At 53.3% G+C, this 22,622-nt stretch overlaps 1 protein-coding gene across 1 annotated transcript in view; it reads right to left on the bottom strand.

Moving 5' to 3' along the window:
- ACO2 (aconitase 2) overlaps window positions 1-22,622 on the bottom strand; it is a 51,915-nt gene that overhangs the window by 2,216 nt on the left and 27,077 nt on the right. The window contains exons 2-15 of the mRNA XM_033865943.2: window positions 21,512-21,648; window positions 17,132-17,390; window positions 13,739-13,831; window positions 9,770-9,928; window positions 9,395-9,545; window positions 7,965-8,069; window positions 6,888-6,979; window positions 5,748-5,853; window positions 3,694-3,851; window positions 3,410-3,483; window positions 2,549-2,660; window positions 1,534-1,656; window positions 1,140-1,295; window positions 49-240 (exon numbers count right to left, since the gene is read on the bottom strand). Coding sequence (XP_033721834.1) covers window positions 49-240; window positions 1,140-1,295; window positions 1,534-1,656; window positions 2,549-2,660; window positions 3,410-3,483; window positions 3,694-3,851; window positions 5,748-5,853; window positions 6,888-6,979; window positions 7,965-8,069; window positions 9,395-9,545; window positions 9,770-9,928; window positions 13,739-13,831; window positions 17,132-17,390; window positions 21,512-21,648 — 1,917 coding nt within the window. The remainder of the gene's footprint in view (window positions 1-48; window positions 241-1,139; window positions 1,296-1,533; window positions 1,657-2,548; window positions 2,661-3,409; window positions 3,484-3,693; window positions 3,852-5,747; window positions 5,854-6,887; window positions 6,980-7,964; window positions 8,070-9,394; window positions 9,546-9,769; window positions 9,929-13,738; window positions 13,832-17,131; window positions 17,391-21,511; window positions 21,649-22,622) is intronic.

Raw genomic sequence — 22,622 nt, forward strand, 5'->3', positions numbered from 1 at the left:
CACCAGGAGGTGCCAGAGGACCCCCATCCCTAACCCCCACCAACCCACCTTGTAGTAGCGGGCAGTGTCAGGGACGGGACCAAACTCCTGGGTGACGGCATTGCGCACGGAGTTGGCCTTGCCGTTTTCGATGTTGATGGCACCGATGAGCAGATTATTGGAGATGTTGTCCAGGTGCCCACGGAACTTGAGCCAGGGGCCAGCAGCCGAGATGTGGTCAGTGGTACACTTCCCTTTGACCTGGGGTGGGTGAGCAGAGAGGACAGAGGTCGTGGCAGGGCCTCTGAGTGGCGGATGAAGGGAGAGGCCCTCTCGAGGCAGGCAGCGGGACCGGGGGATGGGGACACGAGAAGGATGTCGGGCTGTGACACAGGGTCTACAGTTTCGGCGTCACCACTCTGGCCAAGAGGGCTCAGGCAAGGCTGTCACCCACCCCTCAGAGGGGGTAGAGGAGTCTGGACATGGAGGACACGTATGTCTGCTCACTCACCCTTTAGACCTAGGCCCCCAGGTAGGAGATGCCCAGGCTGGAAGACCAGCGACACAGAGAGGAGCCCAGGGATGTGTCTGGGTTCTGGCTAGTGACTGATCAGTTTCATCTACCACGTGGGCCTAATATTGGCTGTGACACTGCCTGGAGACCCCACAGTTAACAGCATAATGCACGTGTGACATGGGTCTGAGGCCTCTGGCTGTACCACAAGAGCTTGTCTGCTCAGCTCCCAAACACAGGCCATACCCCCGATGCTCAACTGTGGGAACAGAGGAAATGACGTCTTCCGGAGCTTGTCTTGCAAGCCAGACGTGTGGAGACCTGGCTGTGCAGGGTCACATGTGCCCATCTTGCCCTCCCTGTGCTGCATTCGCTACCCACACCCACTGGAGGTGGCCCTCACCAGCTGGAGCAGGATTGCTGAGGGCCTCAGACAGCAGCTGGCCAGACTCAGTTCTGCCCGGCATGGGGCAGTGGAAGAGGTTTGGCTCCTCTGCAGCCAAACCTCCCTTCCTGCCCCCACCCTAATCTTGACTGTGTCCTCCACCATGGTCCATGGGAGAACGTGTGGTTTCACGGCCCTTCCTACCAATCAAGGGAGGGTGCCCTGGCAGCACAGTGTCCTCCCTGTCCCCACGCCGCTGACCTTGATGAGGATCTGCAGGTCCTCCAGGTCTTTGCCGTCCCACTTGTCAAAAGGCTCCAGGAGCTGCAGACGCTGGCTGGTGGGACTCACGTCCACCCGCTGCCCGCTGCTGTCCTTAGGGGGGTGCTGGTAGGTGTCCTGTCCAGGATCGAACTCCTGCAGCAGGGGACAGGGCACATTGGGTGCCAGCCCCTCAGCCCCCATTCAGAAAGGCTCTCACGGAAGGCAAGCTCCCCCGAGCACCAAGCCGCTCTCTCCCAGTGAACACGGCCGCTTCACCCTCACAGACAGTGAGCGTCCCTCCTGGGCAGGAAGTGTCTCAGCCACACAGCGGCCCTGAGGCCCAGGCCGAGGCGGGCGTGCAGGACAGGTGGCCGTGGTGGTGCCTGCTCACCGCTCGGGGAAGCTCATCTGCGTCTGGAGCCTCCAGCTTGAACTTCTTGCCATCCTTGCCCGTCAGGAAGTCAGTATCTGGGTTGAACTTGAGGGTGCCAGCAATGGCCAGGGCTGTGACAATCTGAAATGGAGGCGGCCAATTTGTCAGTCGGCACCAAACTCCACTCCCGTTCCTCCACCTCAGCAGAGACCAAAACTGAGCTGGAGCCCAGGAAATTTCCAGATTCTCCACAGACCACTCTTCCCCTTAGAGGCGGGAGCTGCAGGAATCTCCCTGGGACCAGGGCCATTGGGCCCGCAGGGGACTGATGAACCCAAGGGTAATCTGGCCTCTACCACCCCCACTGGGGCCTGACCTCAGAGCCCCCTCGACCAGGGTCAGTGCTGGACCCAGAGAGGCCGGAAATGCGGCTGCAGTGAAAATGTTCCTTAATGGGCACTGAAAACATGGAAAGGGCCGTTTCTTCACAAAAGTATTTCTGGAACACTCATTCAAAAAACCAAGTTACAAAAGACTGGCCAAGTGCGGACAATCACTAAGTGCCCGGAGCACGCGGCTCAGTGGCTGTTCACCATGACAGCGGCCTCCCTCCCGGCTCAGGGACAGTGCGAGCAACTCCTGCGCTGCTCCTGGGCCGCTGACAGGACCCTGGGGCACAGAGGAGGGGAGCGACAGGGTCAAGGCCATAGGGCTGGGTGGAGGTGGGCTGCCTCTGTCCCCAGGTGATGCTAAGGCTCCTGCTCACCATCGCAACTGTGCTAAATGAGACCTCAGGCTCCTGCCACTGAGCGGAGCCAGGCGGGGGGCACCAAGGGAGCTGGACGCCTGGGGCCGGCAAGGTTTATGGCTCTTGGTTTCTGCCCTGACAGTCCCTTGCCCTGCAATGCCAAGCCTCCCTCAGCAGCCCTGCGGGGTCAGACGGCCTTCCCCAGTGCCCCTACTCCCCTGACCGGCCAGCAGCAGGGCCCCGAGAGGCCGTCCCAGGTTAGGGCCGGGCCTGGCAGAGTCTCACCTCAGGGGATGTGACAAAGGCATGGGTCTCAGGGTTCGCATCATTGCGGCCTGTGAAGTTCCTGTTGTAGGAGGTGACGATGGTGTTCTTCTCCCCCTTCTTGATGTCCTTTCTGCCAGGTCAGAGGGGACAGAGTTAGGGATGTCTGGCCTTGCCACCTGGCCCATCCTGCCTAGCTCATGGCAGAGGAGGGGGAACTGGAAAGACCCTGAAAGGGTCACCTCCTCCCAGAACTCACACACACAGAGCAAGAGGGAACCTCGGGCATCACTGAGGTTTGCTTGAGACCACACGTAAGACAGAGGCCAGACCAAGGCCAGAGTTTCCTGACCCGGGCACTGCTTCCTTTCAAGAGGCTGCATCAGAGGTCACCACTGTGTGCATTACGATGAGGCCCCCTGGCTTCTTCCTGCCACCCCAGGCTCGTCCAGGTGGCCACTCAGTGCTGCTGGAGGCTCTTCCTCTTTACTTCCAGCCCAACTTTCCAGTCCTTCCTGGAAAAGTCTTCTAATGTGCAACAGCCCCAAAGCTAGAGGCCTTGGGCTGAGAGTTTTCACTTCAATGACATCTCCCCTCAACATCTGGGGCTCTGTACCCCAGGACATAAAGGGCCGTCCTATCAAAATCGTGCTTCTGGGGCTTCCCTGGTGGTGCAGTGGTTGAGAGTCCGCCTCCCGATGCAGGGGACACGGATTCGTGCCCCGATCCAGGAAGATCCCACATGCCGCGGAGCGGCTGGGCCCGTGAGCCATGCCCGCTGAGCCTGCGCGTCCGGAGCCTGTGCTCAGCAACGGGAGAGGCCACAACAGTGAGAGGCCCGCGTACCGCAAAAGAGAGAAAAAAAAAAATCGTGCTTCTCACCTGTCCCACTGGCCAATGCAGGGGCCACAGGCATTGGCCAGGACAATGCCACCCACGTCCCTCAGGATCTGTGCCTGCAGCAGGGACAGAGGACAGGGAGTTGTCAGGGGCAGGCTGGCAGCTGATGGGAAAGGGTGGTTCAGCAGCCTGAGGGATGAATAGCTGATGGGAACCCTGGGGCCTGTCCCAGCCCCTGCCTACAAGGCTGTGGTTTGTTCTGCCCTGAAGCCACGTTACTCAGCAGTGGGGTGGGGGAGCCAGGGGCGGGATGCGTGGGCACTCACGTAGCCGTCCCGCTCAATGGTGGCACGGATCTGCTCAGAGCCTGGCGTGATGGTGAACTGGGACTTGCACTTGAGTCCATGAGCCAGTGCCTGCTTGGCCACAGCAGCTGAACGCCCCATGTCCTCGTAGCTGGAGTTGGTACAGCTGCCAATCAGACCTGGTGCATCATAGGTGGTGAGGCCAGGAGTCAGGAGGAGAGAGTAACCAGCGCTCTCCACCTGACCGCAAATGATCCAGGTCTGGTCAAGAGTTCACCAACTCTGCTTCCAACAGAGACACGTTGGAAGCAAACTACCTAGCTGTTTAAGAGTAAAGGATAAGCTCCTCTTGACCCAGCCATTTAAGGGAAGAAGATGAGGCCAGTGAACACGACACTGAACATGCGTGGAAGCAGTACAAGCCACTCTTACAGTAGTACAGTCTGCATGTGTATGCACATCAGCAGGCCCACACTGAGACACTTACATGACTGCTGCTGGGTGAGGGCCTATAGGCCAATTTTCTTCTCTTATACTTTGTAGTATTCTCTGGCTTTCTAGTTGGTTTATAATCAGGGGAAAAAGAATTCTTTTTAAAAAGTCTGGCTTCCCTGGTAGCACAGTGGTTAAGAATCCGCCTGCCAACGCAGGGGACACGGGATCGAGCCCTGGTCCGGGAAGATTCCATATGCTGCGAAGCAACAGCCCGTGCGCCACAACTACTGAGCCTGCACTAGAGCCCACAAGCCCCAACTACTGAAGCCCGCGTGCCAGAACTACTAAGGCCCGCGCGCCTAGAGCCCGTGCTCCATAATAAGAGAAGCCACTGCAATGAGAAGCCCACGCACCGCAACGAAGAGTAGCCCCTGCTCGCCGCAACTAGAGAAAGCCCGCACGCAGCGACAAAGACCCAACACAGCCAAAAAAGTAAATTAATTAAGTAAATAAATCAGAAAAAGGAAAGTCTATCAGTTATTCAGAAAGTCAATAAAGACTGGATGACATCACACTGTCTATAGACAGAGACAGTCTCTCTCACCAGCTCAGCAATTTAATTTCTAATTTTAAGCTACCAAAGATTTGTTTTTATTTACTTCAACTCATAAGGCTGAACACATTGTATAGCACTTCATGCCAGGCACCACCGAAAGCTCTTACCACACATTAACTCGTCCCACTTCCCAGCAATTTTAACGGGTAAGTACAGTATCACCCTCATTTTACACCTGGGGAACCGAGGCACAGGAGGTGAAGTGATTTGCTCTCAGTCACCCAGCTGTGAAGTGGCAGAGTCAGATTCATACCCAGGCCACCTGGGTTCATGTGCTTCACAGCCACACTAAACTGTGACAACGGTGATACCATGCCAGTGTGTCCGTATATGTAAAGCATGTAAAGTAAAATCAGTCGTCATGGTTGGTGAGAGGAAGTGTTTGTAAAACAGAAAATTACACACATCAGTATGTGCATGTACACAGAAATACAGTATCCTGTCAAAGAGCTTCTAGAGCTGCTTCTGGCTGAGGGTGGAGATTAGGGGTGTTTTAAAATACTTCTTATTTGTCAATATTCTCTACACTGATATATATTTCTTTTTTTTTTGAAGATTTTCTTTTCTTTTTCTTTTTTTTTTTTAGGTTCCACATATATGTGTTAGCATACAGTATTTGTTTTTCTCTTTCTGACTTACTTCACTCTGTATGACAGACTCTATGAAGATTTTCTTGATGTGGACCATTTTTGAAGTCTTTGCTGAATTTGTTACAATATTGCTTCTGTTTTACGTTTTGTTTTTTTTTTGGCCGCAAGACACGGTGGGATCTTAGCTCCCCAACCAGGGATCGAACCTGCACCCTCTGCACTGGAAGGTGAAGTCTTAACCACTGGACCATCAGGAAATCCCTCTATTTCTTTTATACCAAGAAAAAGTAATTTTTTAAAAAGCCATAAGAAAAAAACCAACTGCTTCAGAAAGTGCCTGGTCCATTCAGGAAGGGCCCCGCGGTAAGCACAGGCCACAGCCCACAGCCCTGGGTGGACCGCTGGCCCTGAGGCAGGGGGCGGGGGTGGCTCACCTACTCGGATGTCCAGGGGCCACCCCTCCTTCTCTGCCACACTGCCCACTTCTGCCACAGGGTGAGCCAGGTCGGGGGTGAAGGGCCCATTGATGTGCGGCTTCAGCTGAGGAAGAAAAGGCACGGGAGGGAACCCAGCTTGGCGCGTGGACAGCCTCTCTTCTTCAGAGGCGGCCTCACTCCCGCTCACCAAGTCACGGTGGGCCTGGGAGGCCAACTACTGTTCTCACGGCTCTACCCAGGAAATGCCAGAGCAACAGGCACTGTACGTGCCGCAGCTCCTGGGATCTCTCCAACCCCGCACGGCTCGTCATCTCCAGCCTGCAGACGGCAGAGCGCCTACTTTGCCCAAGGTCACATAGCTCGGCGATAGCAGAGGCATGGGATGAATCAAGGTTGCCAGCTTCCTAAGCCCATTACCTCCCATACTATGGTGCTTCTGGAATCTTACAGCCAGATGCTTTACGTGTGACGATACTTATCAATCAACGTGAAGCACTTAACGAAGTGCCTGGCACACAGTAAGCACTCAGTAAATGTCAGCAACTGTTATTACACGGATTAGCTCATTCAGTTCCCATGACTGCCTTGGGTACACTGTGAAGTGAGGCCCACAGTGCTTGATTAACTTGCCCAAGGTCGCAGGCTTAAGTGGCAGAATCAAGATGTGAACTCATGCAGGTTGGCTTCAGGGCCTAAACCCTTGGCTGCTGTGCTCTGCTGCTTCTGCTCCTCCAGACTGCCCTTTCTCTGGCCTTCCAAACGCCACCCTGGCCTACAGGTCTCAGGGTGCCAGGCTCAGGCTTGGGAATCTTGGGCTTTGCCCTCTGAACTCTCACAACTCTAGGGCAAAATCCTGGCTTCTCCTAAAGCTGAGGTGGGGGCCAACTGAACGTTTCTGAATCACCAGCAGTAGCCACCTCCACTCTCCCCTTGGCCATACAGCCTTCCTGCTGCCCCTCCCACCCCATTGATTCAGGCAGCAGTTTGCAGGGACACTGGGGAACCAAAAGCCCAAGAGCCCTGCTGGGTGTGCAGCCAGGGACCTGCTCTGGCTCTCCCCAGGGCCCACCAGAAGTCCCCAGATGGGGCCTGAACCCCCCACCCTCAGAAACTCCTGGAACCAACTCCCTTCCTCACCTCGCTGAGGTTAATTTCTATCAGTTGGTCATAATGGCAGCCAGGGTCAGGTACCAAGTGATCCTTGAATTCATCAGCAAGGTTGGCAATGTCTGAAATCAACAAGGGAGGGAGACTGAAGCATGTAAAACAGAAATTGGCCATGAGACTCCATCCATCCATCCATCCACCTGCGCATCCATCCATCCATCCATGCATCCATCCACCCGCCCACCCATCCATCCATATGAACCAGCTACCAGGCACCTGTCAAACACCAGGCCCTGGACACTGACTGGGCAAACAAAGGAACAAAACAAACAGCACAGGACACAGCTCCTGCCCTCGAGGAGCTCACGTCTAGCGAAGGAGCTATCAGTGAGCCGGAAGTCACAACATAATACAACAGAGGCACGCAGGAACACGGGGACACAGGGGAGAAGTAGTGACTGAGGCTCAGAGTCAGGGAAGGCTTCCTGGAGATGAGAAGCACTGAGTTTTTAAAGAAGGAGAAGAAGTTACTTGATAATAAAAGCGAGGGAAGGGCCTTTCTGGTAGGACTCTGTGTGCGGAGAGCTTGGGAACAAAGTGACAAACTCCCCCCCAGGCCCCTGGCCTCTGGCTCCACCAATCACCCTCGCTCACCTCCCTTCAGAGGCTCCAACAATTCCTCCCCCAGGACCCATTTCCCACTCTGGGTTTCAAAGAAGCCAAACTAGAACCTCAGGGAAGTTGCTGAGGGAGGCCTACAAAGTGGTTCTTGTTCCAGACCTTTATCCTCCTCCCCCTGCCAGGGCAGGAATTACAAACAGAAGCAGATCCATGTCATTTCCAGAGCCTCCCACAGAGGGCACCAGGGACCAGACCAAGAAGAACCGGAATGCAGAAACCCTTTCAGGGGAAACTAAATTCCAATCCTGAGGCAGGGATATCTCACACTTAGATGCCAGACCCACTGAGAAGCTGATGAGAGCTACAGACACCCCACTCAGGAACAGTAACACACATAACCTCTCACAGACCGTTAGAGGCTTCTCAGAGCCTCTGAAGCCAGTCCGGAGACACCAGGCTTAGGACTTAGGACGCCCACTGGCTCACCTGCCCGGCCTGTCTTGCTCAGGTACTTCTTCATCCTGTGGTTGTAAGGAAACACCGAAGTGGTGGCCCCAATTTCTGCACCCATGTTGCAGATTGTCGCCATGCCTGTAGAGAAACAGAGCCCAAGGGGCTGGCTGTGCAGCTAGGCGAGGGTCCCCCACACCTGCTAGAGGTGCACACACGTCTTCACACCAGGGAGCTGGCATCATTTCTTCCCTCACTCTCACTGCCTCTGTGGCCCAGGGTTAAAATGAGGCCCAGTGAAGAGAGGCCACGGGGCCAGAGCTCGGTGTCCCGGTTCTCAGGGTGGCTGCTGGGTAGAGTGAAGGGGATACAAGATTCAGCTCCTGCAAGCCAAGTTCCAGTTCTAGGCCTGGCTGTCCCGCTCAGCAGACTAGACAGCCCCCATGTAATGAACGCTGACCTGGCCAGACCACCCAGTTGTTACTGTGTCCATCTGCAGGCGAGGGAACTGGCTCAGAGAGGCCCAAGGTCATGCCACAGAGCAAATGCAGCATGGCCTGAAGGTCTCGGTCTGACTGCCTGGTGTGCAGGCCTGCACTGTTTCAGCTACAACACGGTGGAAATGTTTCTGGGTCCACAGTTTTCCAGCAATAAGACTGGAATGACGTCCACTGCCTGGACCACAGACCGCCCACAGAACTAGAAAGGCTACAGATGCCCTGACTGCTATCAGGACTGCAGCCTCATGGGGTTGCTGGGACATGGGTCTGGGCTTGTTGCCAACTTCCTAACTGAGCTGTCCAACAGTAGTAAGGGCTACTTATAAGAATGAGCCCCACATCACTGGAGGGACACAAGGGCCAGCTGAACTGTAGCTCTGTGGGGCTGCTGTGGAGCTGAGGGAGGCCCCTAGGGAAGTCTGGACTGAACCATCTCTAAGGTTCATTCCAAGTCTACCTGGATTTCTGAGGGCCCAGGCATTGGGGCCAGATCACCAGGAGTGATGAGTAGGAAGGGGCTGGCTCCCACCTGGTCTTGGAGACTAGCAAGTGACGGTCTCTAATCCAAAGGAACAGAGTGAGGTTCCAACTCCAGCCAAGGGAAGATGTGAGAATGCGGCTGCTTTGAGACAGAAGCCCTGACTCTGATTCCCCTTCCCACCACCACCTCCACCCTCTGTAGGTTCTTCTTCTGGATCACCCAAGGCAGCCCAGGGCCACAGCCAAGTTGGCTCAGCCCCTAAGGGAAGTTACCTGTCGTCCTTGAGGGGCCCCAGTCTCCCGTTTAATGAGGGACCTGGACTAGACAGTGAGGTCTCCCCTCGACCTCTAAGTGTCCATCCCAAGTCCCCAAATTGACTGGACAGATCCTCAGGGGAAGGCCATTCACTGCTTCTACGGCTCAACTACAGGCCCCATTGGGCCCAGCACAGGCTGAGAGCCATGTCACGTGGCCGCCCTCCTCACCAGTGCAGGAGATGGAGTCTATGCCAGGCCCGTGGTACTCCACAATCGCGCCCGTGCCGCCTTTTACTGTGAGGATGCCCGCCACCTTTAGGATCACATCTTTGGGTGAGGTCCAACCGGAGAGTGAGCCTGTCAGCTTCACACCGATCACCTGAGTAGGTGGGGCAAGGAAGCAGTTACAGGCCTGTGTATCATGTGCCATGTTCCAACCAGGAATCTACCTGCTGGAATTCAGCTTATTTATCCCTGCCTCCTTCCCAAAGAGATCTGAGCCTGACCTATTCTCTCATCCTTTTCGGGTCCCACATCTCCCATTCACCCCCGCCAACCACCCCTCTGCTGTCACCCCGAAATGAGCCCTTCCCTACCCCTCACCTTGGGGCACTTCAGCTCCCAGGGGATCCCAGCCATGACGTCCACTGCATCAGCGCCCCCAACTCCAATGCAGATGCCCCCCAGGCCACCACCATTGGGGGTGTGGGAATCAGTGCCAATGAGAAGAACCCCAGGGTATGCATAGTTTTCCAGAATGATCTGAAAAAGAATCCAAGATCTTAAGCTTAAAAGCCCTCAGGAGAGAATGGAGGTAGGGCTCCAAAGGGGTCTGCAAAACTGCCCCCTACCGACACTGGGCCACTGGGCCATTCCCAGGCACCCCTCCAGGATGGGGCCTCTCCAGTGTGGCCTGGACGAGCCAGAGACCTGGGAGACCGGCGGCCTGGGCTCACAAACTGCTCTGACAGTTCCTGACTGTATGACTTGGGCTTGTCAGTGCCTCTCTGCACCTCAGTTTCCTCATTTGTTAAGAACGGCCACACCACCTCGACCCCAGGATTGTGGCGAGAACCAGATGAACTAGGTACCAGAGTGTGTCGTGTGACAGGCCTGGGGACAAGTGCTGACCCCTGAAAGGTGTTCCCCTACAACACCCACTGCCTCACATGGTGGACACAGGGAGTGTGCTTATCTGGCTTCTCAACAGGGCAGACAATCTTTCATGGCCTGGCTCCAGCACCCACAAGGAAGTACCGGGAATCCTACGGGAGCACAGGCCAGGAGTTTTTCCACCACTGAACTAAAAAGAAGTATAAACAACGCCTCCCTAGCCTCAGTGGCCTGGAGGTGGCTCTGAGAACAGAAGTGACTTGCTTAAGGAAGAGGATGACTTGCCGCACTACCTCTCCGAGTTCAGTGTTCCCTTCGTCGAGGCACTCCTCCTAGCTGGGAGCTAGGAGCTGGCGGTGAGCATTTCTCCCCAGGATATTTAAAGGAGCTACGGGGGCAGCTCCCCCAGTGCAGCCCCGCCCACCATCCTGACAGCTGAGGTGCTGGACACGCTGAGGCTGCAGCGGGGCTGCTTGAAGAAACTGCAGCCAAAGGCCACGCCTGGGTCTGCGGTGTGGCCGCACCGCCTACCGGTAGTCACTTCACCCCTCCAAGCCTCAGCTTCCCATCTGTAAAAAGTAGCTGATAACAGTGCCCCCCTCACTGGATCATTGTGAGCACTTGATAGGAACATGTCCGTCAAGCTGTAATAATGTCTGAGAGAGGCATTATTTTTATTTATTATTTTGCAGCAAGATCCTTCACCTGAGGTTCTGTTGCTTGCTGCCAGAGGCAATTATGGCCCAACACACACATAAGAATGTTGGGGAGGATAAATGAGATCAGAGATGCGAAAGGCTCTATGAACTGTCAGGACTGACAGAATGGTGCGTAGTCTCCCCAGAATATTACAGAAACCCCAGGGCCTCTGCCTCAGGCTAGGCATCTGCTCAGCAGACTCAGCAAGGGTCCAGGGGTCTCGCCTCTTGGGAACACAGAAAGTTAGAAGACCTGGTTCCTTCTCCAGAAACGAGGCAGCTGGCTGGGAGAATAGGCCAACACAGAAGAAATCCCTAACAAAAAACAACTGTTGGAGAGAACGCCGTTTAACTGCTTCATTTCTCCAGCCCTCCTTTTCCTTGGCCACATACAAAGATTTAAAACTAGTTAATCTCTAAAGCTCCTCAAGGTTGTAAAAGTCTGATCCATGAAGACCAGACACACAGAATTCAGTGTGGTCACACCATGTAGACTGCCAGTGTGGTCCATGTCCAAAAGGGAGTGGTCAGCACAGACCCGAGGACTGCAGAAAGCATCACAAAGAAGCTGGTTGTGACAGTGACCTCAGTGGTCGGCTGCATACGGTTAGGCAGACAGGGGTGTGGTGGAGAAGTGTATTTTTAGGCTGGACTAACATCTAGAACATAAAACTAGAAATTCAGCCATCTACCTGCATGACACATGTACACTGAGGATCTATTCTATACTGACCTGGCGCCAGGCCCAGAGCTAGACAGGAATAAATAAGCCATAGTCCCTGTCCCCACAGGGCACACTCAGCATACACTGTGGCCATAATGTGAAGGGTCCCACACAGGATCACAAGATCCCCAATGCTGGGCACCGGAGGGCCAGGACTTCACAAAGGTGACCAGAAAGCAGAACTGTGGAGGAGGAAGGGTCTGCCAAGGGACTCAAGGCAGAGGGAAAGGGATTAAGATGTAATCTGGACATGGCAGATTAAAGCTGCCTACTGTCAAGGGGGAGAGGAAAGAAAAGCTGCACAGAGATCACATGATTCCTGGGAACTTTCTTTCTAAAGAAAGATATCAGGCTGTATACACTTAGCTGGTGGCCACTGGCAGGTGTGAGCTGCCATCACTCACGACCCCAAACTTTGGCCCAGAAGCTGCCAAAACGGCCTCAGCATTTGTACTAAGGTGAATGGAGGTCACTTGGATTGGGGTCCCCTTGACGACAAAAGACCAAGGTTGGGTCCACCTGACTCCCTCGCCCTGCTGCTGAGAGAGGCTCTCTGGCCCCTGCAGACCAGTGTGACATGCCATACCCGGGGAGCCCCTTCCTGGCAAGGGCGATGGTTTGAAAGGGCAGAGCAGTGATCTGTGGCTCTGGTTTCAGAGTGGGGCAGTGCTGGGAACCCATGCAGGGTCGGATTACAACCTGACTCAGCTCATCTTGAAGGAAGGCCTGGAAGTGAGCCCTGGGATGGAGGTGGGGAGAAAGGTCACCTTGAGAAGGTACAAAGAGGCAGGTTTCACATACAGGATGGATGGCAAATGGACACAAACCAGCACACACCCCACAAACCAGTCAGAAGCCCTGAACAGACACCTTTGATGAAAGCTAATCACCTATCTCCCCAGAAACACACACACACACACACACACACACACACACACACACGCGCGACAGAACTGCCTATCAAGAGAAAATCCATCCTTGGGAGACCACAGGAGAACTCCTGACTGATGTGGCCATGTGACCTTTGGCCCCTCCATCCTCCAGGACACCCACAATGGGCCAAAAGGCTCCGAGGAGCACTCTGTGCACTGAGAGGGGAAGAGCTCCCGGTGTGATGGGAGGCCGTGACGCAGCACAGCAGTGTGGAGCACTGGCTCCAGGGCCAGGCCGCCTGGATGCAAAGCCTGGCCCCACAATCGGCCAACTGGGTGCCCCTGGGCAAGGAGATTAACTTCTCCATGCCTGTTTCCTCATCTGTAAGGTGGGGACAATAAAACCGCCAATCTCACAGGGTCACGGCGAGCACCCAGTAGGTTACCATCTGCGGAGTGCCTGGCACACGGAATATGCTCATCAAGTGCTAGCTATCCACACAACAAGGTATAATGCTTGTGGAAAAAAGCAAAACAAAAAAACAATCCAATACTATAATGCTTAGAAGAAGGTGTAGCACAAAACATGTCAACCTTAAAAAGCTGGTCAGAAGGGACTATTTTAATTTCTCACACGGAGAGTGAGACTGTATAACTTGACACAGTGAAAATTAATTTTAGGGACTTCCCTGGTGGCACAGTGGTTAAGAATCCGCCTGCCAACTGCAGGGGACATGGATTCGAGCCCTGGTCTGGGAAGATCCCACATGCTGCGGACCAACTAAGCCTGTGCGCCACAACTACTGAGCCTGCACGCCATAACTACTGAAGCCCGCATGCCTAGAGCCCATGCTCCGCAACAAGAGAAGCCACCGCAATGAGAAACCCGCGCACTGCAATGAAGAGTAGCCCCGCTCGCCACAACTAGAGAAAGCCTGAGTGCAGCAATGAAGACCCAACTCGGCCAAAAAATAATTAATTAATTAATTTTGAAAACAGAAAATTAAATTTAAAATGAAGGCGGAGGAGTCTAAGGGCTGATGAAAATGTCACCCAATTGCCTGCCTGAGCCCCGGGCTCCCACAGGCCTGGAGGTGCTCCCTGGTTCCCTAAGGGCAGCCCGCTCCCCTGCCCACCCACAAAGGCAGGCCAGGCCCTGCTTTACCTGGTGAATGATTCCAGAGCCAGGCCTCCAGAAGCCCACGCCGTACTTGGCACCTGCAGATGCCAGGAAATTATACACTTCCTGGTTTATGTCCTATGGAGACAAATCAATAACCAGGTCATTAGTAACACAGTTTGCTCATGCCTTCCCCCCTCCCCCACCCCTCCCCTCTGACTCTGAAATGCTGGCACTGTGAAGACAGGCCCTCTCCTGGAGGCCGTCTACAAATAATTCCAAAAGGGCTTGGACGCTGGCCCATAGTCTCAGCTGGCAGGCCCAGGAGAGAGAGCAGGGAACAGAGACAAAGCCCAGTTCTGTGACACCTGGCCAGGGAGTGGGTCCAAAACAAATCCCTTCCCTGCCCTGGGTCTCAGTTTCCTTATTTGTAGAAGGGTCCCTCTGGCACTCAAGTCCTCAGCCAAGGCCAGCAGTGAGGGGTAAGCATGGGACTACAGGACTAACTGGGACATGGTGTGGGGGAGGGGAACTCTCAAAGGGAAGCAGTGGGACAGAGTGGACAGCCCGGTCCCACCACGCCTCATGTTGGGTGTTGTTTCTCCACTGGCGCCTCGGATGCCTCATTTGCAATCCTGGCTGACATTTACTGAATGTCCACTACAGAAATGGCACCACGCTAAACATCCTCACAACTCAGGGGAAGTATGTCACCAAACCCATTTTACAGATGCAAAAACAGAAACTCAGAGGTGAAATAACTTGCTGGAGATCCCAGGGTTAAACAGAGGAGCCAGTGTTTGAACCCAGGCCTGTCCAACCACAGAGCTGAGGGCTACGTTGTAATAGAAATAAGGCTACCTCCCTTACAGAGACTACATCTCAGAACACCTAGACCACTGTCTGGCATACGGTAGGTGCTCAACACTGGGTAATATGTTTGATGGGCCCCAAATGAAAGACCGTGAAATGGACCATGCTCTGAACAAACAAAACAAAAAACAGGATGGTACCCACTATACCTATAATTCAGAGACAACTTCCTCGGGGGGAAGGAAAGGCTTCCCACCACACGGATGTAGGCCAGAGTTTATCTGGAAGACATGGCATGTCCCTGGATAGGTGAGACCCCAGGGACTAAAGGGATGGGACCATAGCAGACAGCACAGAGCTGCAAAGGAGGAAGTAGGAATAGAGACCTGCTAGCCTCTGGGTGTGGGACAGCCGCGCTCCAAGACAGAGGAAGGACTCACTGTGGATTCCGCTGGGCCCTCCATAAAACACTCTCAATACCGTGCAGCCCCCTTCATTTAAACTCCACACCAACCATGCATCCTTCTGAGGGCCCGTGTAGTTCCCCCAAGTAAAAGAACGGCAGACAAGAACTTAGGTATCCAAGGCAGTCTCTTTCTGATTAATAATATACTGGGTTTTTCGTTTATAAATCAGTCACCAATTGTAAAACTGGTACTGAGGGCAGGAGGCAGCTGGTTGTGTGTGCATTTGCTCGTGTGTCTGCGTGTGGGAAGAGAGGCAGCGCGGCGGCCAGAGTGGTGTGGCAGAGTCTCGACCAGAACTCAGCCTAGATACTTCTCTGGTGGTCTGTATGACCCTGGACAGGTCACTCTGCCTCTCTGAGCTCCAACCAGAGGGACCCCTTACAAATACATGTAAATCTGACCATATCCCTCTCCTGTGTAAACCCCTCAGCGACTCCTAGGAGGGCGCCCACAGTCCTCAAGGCCCTGCCTGCACCTGCCCCCACCCACCTCAGAGTTCCAGGCCCACAGGCCCCCTTCCAGCTCCACAAAAGTACCAGGTTTCTTCCTCCTCAAGGTCTTTAGGTCATCTGTTCTGTCTAGAACGTTCTTGCTTATCTGTTCACATCTCAGCTTACATGTTACATCCTCAAAAGAGGCTGTCCTTTCCCCAACGAAGTCTAAATCAGACATCTTTCTTATACTTCCAGCGTTCCACACTCTCCCAAATTGGCAGTTACCAATTTGTGCGATTCTTTAGCTTCTGTCTCCCTACTGGACTCTAAGATCCATGAGGGCAGAAGGCAGAGCCCCTGTCTGTCATGTTCACACTGAGTCCCAGCACCTAGCACAGTGCCTGGCACATAATTAATGTTCAATGAACATTTGTTAAATAAATGAGGGAATGGGTCCTGAAATCCTATGATTTTGTGAATCTCATCTCCAGAAGGTAGATTTTAAAACTATAAAGTAAGGGGAGGGCCAGACCCTGAAGGTGGTGGCCCTGCTGCAGGCAGTCATTCACCCCTAGGGCTGAAGAGGACCCAGTTCCCAGCACTGAAGGATCCCCTGTAATGTTACCAGTTACCACCGCCGCTGCTGCTAACATGGAAACCACCAGACAGAAAGCTGGGCTCTTTCAGCTGAGTGGAGCCGCTGTCCCACCAGGACACAAACGAGCAGGCCAAGGTAGGAAGAAGGGGCTTGAATGGGAAAGCTGCCCTGAGCGTTTCCCATGGGTCTGAGAGGCTCTCTGAGCCATGCTGACCCTGGGAGCCGAAGCACTTTCAATTGCATGCTCTGCTCTATGCCCAGCCGGGCTGCAGCCCTGCCAGCATTCAGCTCCTGCCAATGGCCCCCCAAGAGCAGTGCCCACTTCCATTGCGAGGGACGGGGAGGGGGTGGGGAGGGTGGAGGCCCAGAGCTGGGGGAGACCTGCTACTGCCAAGAGTAGACACACACAAAGGCACCACAAGTAGAGCCTGGAGGAAGGAGCACAAATTTGGTTTCATAAGAGTGAGAGGAATCCAAGGGGAAAACTCTTCAGTGTGGCATCCAGCCCCTTCTACCTTGTTAAGTGAAACTCACAGAAGAAAGCCCACAAAGCGGGTCAGTCAGTAAGAGAGGGCCCTGACTGGGAGAAGGGATAAGGGTCTGGTCCTAACCTCGCCCCCATGCAGGTGTGGGACTTGATGCACGCGCCTTGGCCGCCTCAAATTTACCAACAGCGACACTATTCGCCTCCCTCCCTGATAAGGTCCCCAGGGGCCAGGCGAGAGCACGAGTGATCACATGTGATGGTGGCAGCACGGGAACTAAAAAGTCCCTTCTCCAGAGCAAGTGGCGATAGGTATCAGAACCCGACATCTGCATCACTTTTCTTATAAAGTATTCTGTTTTATTACAGGAAAAGGACCTGAAAAGAATACCTTTATGATGGTAAGATTAAGGATGATTTTTGTTTTCTTTAGGTTTTCTCAGTATTTTCTAACAGCTTCACAAAGGGCAAATGGTATTTTTCAAAGTAGAAGAGAGCAAAAATAAATTAAAAAAAAAAAAAACTAAACCAAAGAGTCCATTAGAATTTGGGGGTAATGCCCTAGTTCAAGGGTTTTGTCTCTCATCCCATGTCACATCCACTGGCCCCCTCCACGCCCCTCCCACACTACCTTCAGCTCACCTTGGCCCGACGCAGGTCTTTCTCACCCCCGAGCTGGGCCTCGATCAGATGGTCACAGTGGATGGTGGACGGCACAGCCACCTTGGGCAGTCCACTGCTGATGAACTGCAACATGGCCATCTGGGCTGTGGCATCCTGCATGGCCACGCGGTCAGGCCGCAGCCGCAGGTAGGTCTTGCCTCGCTCGATCTCCTGGTGGGCCGGGTCATCCAGGTGTCCATACACGATCTTCTCTGAGAGGGTCAGAGGCCGGTTCAACCTGGCGGGAGAAAGGAGGGATGGCCTGGGACCAGCTGCATGGGCCCCCGTCCGCCACAGCCATTCCCTCTCCGCACACACGGCGGGCACCCTGCACCCCACGAGGGTGGAGGCGAATCGGTGCTGCTCACTGTGGTAGCTCCAGCACACGGCACAGCACCTGGCACTCGCTAGGTCCAAAACCACTTGATGAATGCCAACATCACAAGAGGCGGCACTGTTTTATTTTTCCCTGAAGTATATTTGCTTTTTCCAGCATATTAATTGCTATTATCTGACGGGCACCTATTCCGTGTATGTCTCATCTTTTAATCCTTACTGTATCCTTGTCATTTAGTAAAACGACCATGAGGTAACAGAGACCCAGCAGAGTGATGTTCGAAGCTCAAGTTCGCAGCCAGAGTCTCACCTTGGATGCTCTATTTCTCTCTGTTCACGGCCACCTCCCCCGTGCACTCAGCCCCACTGAGACAGAGACTCTGCACCAGCACCCCTCACCCAACCCGCCTCACGCTCCGCCCGCAACCCTCCGCCTCAGGTGCTAGAGGCCTTGTTACCCTATTACGCTAAAGCCTTTCCTGCTGGCTCCACTCGCTCTCACCCCATGAAGACAGGTGTGGCTGTCAGCTCTCAAGAACAGAAGCTGCCTCTGGCCTCTCATGAGCCCCTCTTCCTAGACCCTGTTTCCTCGTCAGAGCCCCCGGGGAGGTGCCACCCGGGCAGGACTCAGCTGCCTCCTTGGCACAGCCTCCCCCCCACCCGCCCCCACCCCCGCACAGACGGAGCTGGGCGCGGGTCAACTCTCACCCCCCCTCCCCTGACCTTGAGGCTCCCTGCTGCTGCTTGCCGCTGCAGCACAGCTGCCACCCCACGTGCCTGGACCTCACACTCTGCCTCCGCCGTTCTCAAAGCTTAGGCCAAACCTGAAGGCTCCTCGGGAGGGGCACAGTTCCACTCACACCCAACGAGCCCAAAAAAAAATATATGGGACGAGGAGTCAGAGGCTCTGGGTTTAGACCTGACCCTAGTACTAAACACACCGTGTAACCAGATAAGCCACTGCCCCTCCCAGGGAGCTCCCAGTCCGTCTCTAAAGTCCAGGGCTCGTATTGGAAAGAGATAACAGATAGCACTTATATAGCACATACTTGTTTTTAAACAGCTTTATTGAGATATAATTGGTGTGTAATTAACCGCACATATTTAAAGTATACAACTGGTAAGTTTTGACATATGAATACACCTGTGAAATCATCAGCACAGTCAAGATAATGAACACTTCCATCACCCAAAAGTCTCCTTGTCCCCTTTTATAATCCCTCCCTTCTGCCCCCATCCCCAAGCAACCACTCATCTGCTTTCTGTCATTATAGTTTTATCTTAGCACTTACTTTTAGCCCAGAGCACTCTGATGTATATAACTCACTTTATCCTCACAACACAGATGAGCAAACTGAAAAGCACAGTGAGGTGAAGTAACTTGACCCTCCCTGGTCATGAGCTAGTTACTGAGTGGAAGAGCTAGAATGCAAGGAGCCACTGTGGCTTTATACTGTCTCTCAATAACATCTGGAAACTCAGAACAGGGCCCGGCCTGCAGTTAAGTGTTCAATTACTATCATTACTGCTGTTGCTATTACAAATACGACTCTGCTGGGAAAGCAGAGAAATGTCCTTCTGCTAGTCTGGGTTCTAGCCCCTCACTCCCAAGTTTACCTAACCCCTTGAGAGCAAGAGTTTCCTAGGGTGCTGGCTCTGTGGGCAACAGCAGAGCAACTGGCAATTCTAAAAATCTCTCAGTTCTGCTGTCATGAGAACCTTGAATAAAAATAGCACAGGCCTGAAGTACAGCCTGCCCCCTTTTTGTGGCAGCATCTCCAAGGCTGGTGTACAGGCAGTGACTCACTGCACAGCCCCTCCTTCTGCGTCCAGGGGAGGTGAAAAATAGCACATGAGCTTTAAAACCAAAGACCTTGACAGCAAATGCCTGAAGTTGTATAAAAAAGCCTGACAATGACAAAAGCCTAAGGACGAGTTCATCACCACATTTCCTTGAGGATTAACTGAGGATGGCAAGGTGGGTCCTCTACGTCCATCTGTCCCCCACTTCACTGGATGACAGAGGCCCAGTTCCCAGGAACAGAATCAGGCCCCTCTGTCACAGGGTGGAGGAATCGTCCCCCTGCAAATCCCCTGGCCCTCTAAAACACTCTTACATCTGTTTTAATCCACTAGCATCTTTTTAGAACAGCCTCACTTATGCTTTCTTTCTCTATGGAAGGGTTTCTCAACTATGGCACAACTGACAGTTTGGGCCATATGACTCTTTAGTGTGGAGGCTGTCTTCTGCACTGTAGGATGTGTGACAGTTTTTTTGGCCTCTACCCACTAGGTAACAGTAAACCACTCCCCACCCCAGGTTACGACAGCCTACAATGTCTCTAGACATTCCCTAGGGGACAAAATCGACCCCTTACCCCACCTCCAGCGAGAACCACTCTTCTATGGCAACAATGAAAATGGAACATCTCTTGTCTGTACTAATCTGGAAAATGCTAAAAGTTATTGATTGGACTTTCTGGTTAGTGCAGAGTTGGAATAAGAAGGCAAAGGAAAAATTTTAGGGGGAGGGTTAATTTTGCTGATAAAAATTAAAACCAAAGGGCAGTTTTTTGATTAATTTTTTTAAAGCAAAGACAAAATGGTGAACACTTTTTTGTCAAGTTATCTCGAAGCAAGCTTCTATGTTAACTCTCCTTCTAAGCATGATAAAGAGCAGGGGAGAAGTGTTTTGCAGACTAAAGCAAAATCTATTATTTTTCCACTGAGCTGTGATCTGAGAGCTCTAAGAATAAATAGTGTTTTCTGGTGAAAAAGTATTTTATAAGGTTGCACAGTGATGAGGACAGTGGTTTCAACCCTGACTACACATTAGAACCAGATGGAAACCTGACCAGCACTTCTCACATTTTGATGTGCACTCCAGTCACCTGGGGCTCCTGTTAAAACTGCAGATTCTGACTCAGTGGGTCTGGGGTGAGGCCTGAGGCTCTGCATTTCTAACAAGCTCCCAGTGCTCTTGTTGATGCCGATGCTGCTGATCCATGGGCTGCAGTTTGAGCAGTAAGGCCTACACCACCTGAATCAGATGAACATCCTTGATGTGCATTAAGAGGTTTTTATTACAATTAGGTGATGCCAAGTTGCAGGTACAGCAGATAAAGACTAAGATAGTCCCTTACCTGTAAAACTGAAGTGAGGATACCAGTAAAGAGGAAGCAAAGTGGCAACAGAGAGCAAGTGTGGGACAGTGGCCAGAGCACTGGACGAGAGCCTGGAGACCAGGTCCCATCACTCACTCACAGTGTGGCTTTGTCCACCTGAGCCCATTCGTCAGCTATTAATGCGGATGGGGACACTGTGTACTCATACTGGTTCTCTCGTCCTCCCAGGGCCATGTCACCAGATAGGCAAGCGTGCAGCTCTGTCTGCAGCCATTCAAGTTTCAGGCGCAGCGCTGGTTGGCGCTACCAGCCCCCACTCCGCATCCTCTTGTGGTATCTTATTCATCCCTCCTGTGCCAGCATCTAGCCCAGAACCTGGCACACAGAACAGCAGTGCAAAGACAGCTGCCATTTTATCAAATGAGCAAAGAGAGGTCCAGAAAAAAAATATGCTCAAGATCCCACCTGAGATTCCTGCTGAGTCTCAAGGCTGAGCTCTCCCCTGGGCTTATGCACTGAAGGGGAAATATATGTATTTCTGAAGTCACTGGGCCCGGCAGATCCCAGAGAAATGGCCCAGGGCTAGTCGTCTGTCCTGGAAAGAGTGGGTGGAAGGTTCGGGCCACAGCACCGAAGAGTGCCTGAGACCTTCCCTAGGGCCCACATCTCCAGGCTTCTTGCTAACAGACTTTTCCTTGGCAGAGAGGACAGAAGGTCCACCACTGATCTGGAACACCCTTCCTCAGCAGGGACCGCTGTACCCTAAACGACTCAATCCTGCCACCACCACGACCAACCATCCTTCCCCAAGCACCTCCTACGCTGCCCGAAAGGGGCAGGCGGCACCAGAAGCACCAACACCCTCTCGCAGTCTCCGCAGCTCGCCCTGCAGCCTTACCGTTTGCGGACGACGTTAATGTTCTTCTCGAGCAGGTCATAGCGGATGTACTCGGTGGGCTCAAAGTGGCTCATGGCCACCTCGGCCCGCTGGCACAGGACCGAGGCCACATGGTACTGCCGCACACCCAGGGCTTTCTGCAAGAAGAAGGACAGCAGCGACTGTCAGTGGAGTATTTAGAGCGGTCCACCCCTGAGAGACAGCGCAGAATGGTGAAAAAAGCAAAGAATTCAAGTGTCAAGAGCTATTCAGTGACTGCAGCCTCAGTTTCCTCACCTGAGGCACAGGGATGAGACAGTAGCCAAAAGGAACACAGCCTGTGGTAGCAGAAAAGTGTAAGGGATTTACAGTCAGAATTTCTGCATCAAAGTCAAATTCTGTCCACTTAAGAAAATCCTCTATCATCTGAGGACCAGAAAAGTTGGGCAATGGGGATACAACCAGCTGTAGCGATCATATAGTTACTGGGAAGGTTGAAGGAGAAAATATGTGGATGTTCCCATTAAGCTCTGAAGCACCACCCAAATGGTAGCTGCTATCCTGCCTGCCCTATAAGTTCCTTGGGGCTTGGGATCAAGCTCTGTCTGTCTTATTCATCTGTATCTGGACTACCTGGCACATATTTGAGATTTAATAACTAATGGTTGAATAGATGGAAAAATTAGTGAGGAAAACCTATGCATGAGCTTTGGATGTTTCCTCAATCCTTGAAAAGGTGGTGCCTAATCCTGCTCCCCTGGAATGTGCAGCAGACTCACCGACTGACTGGACAGAATGGCACAGTGATACCAGGGGACCTCTGAGGCTAGGCCGCAAAAAGGATTGCTTCTGCATGGCTCTCTCTTTCTTTGATGGCTCTGGCGGAAGACAGTCACCACCGCTGTTAAAACATTTCAGCAGGGCTTCCCCGGTGGCGCAGTGGCTGTGAATCCGCCTGCCGATGCGGGGGACACAGGTTTGTGCCCCGGTCCGGGAAGATCCCACATGCCGCGGAGCGGCTGGGCCCGTGAGCCACGGCCGCTGAGCCTGCGCGTCCGGAGCCTCTGCTCCACAGCGGGAGGGGCCACAACGGTGAGAGGCCCGCGTACCGCAAAAAACAAACAAACAAACA

The sequence above is a fragment of the Tursiops truncatus genome, chromosome 11 (assembly GCF_011762595.2).
Source record: "Tursiops truncatus isolate mTurTru1 chromosome 11, mTurTru1.mat.Y, whole genome shotgun sequence".
In the NCBI taxonomy this organism is placed as follows: domain Eukaryota; kingdom Metazoa; phylum Chordata; class Mammalia; order Artiodactyla; family Delphinidae; genus Tursiops; species Tursiops truncatus.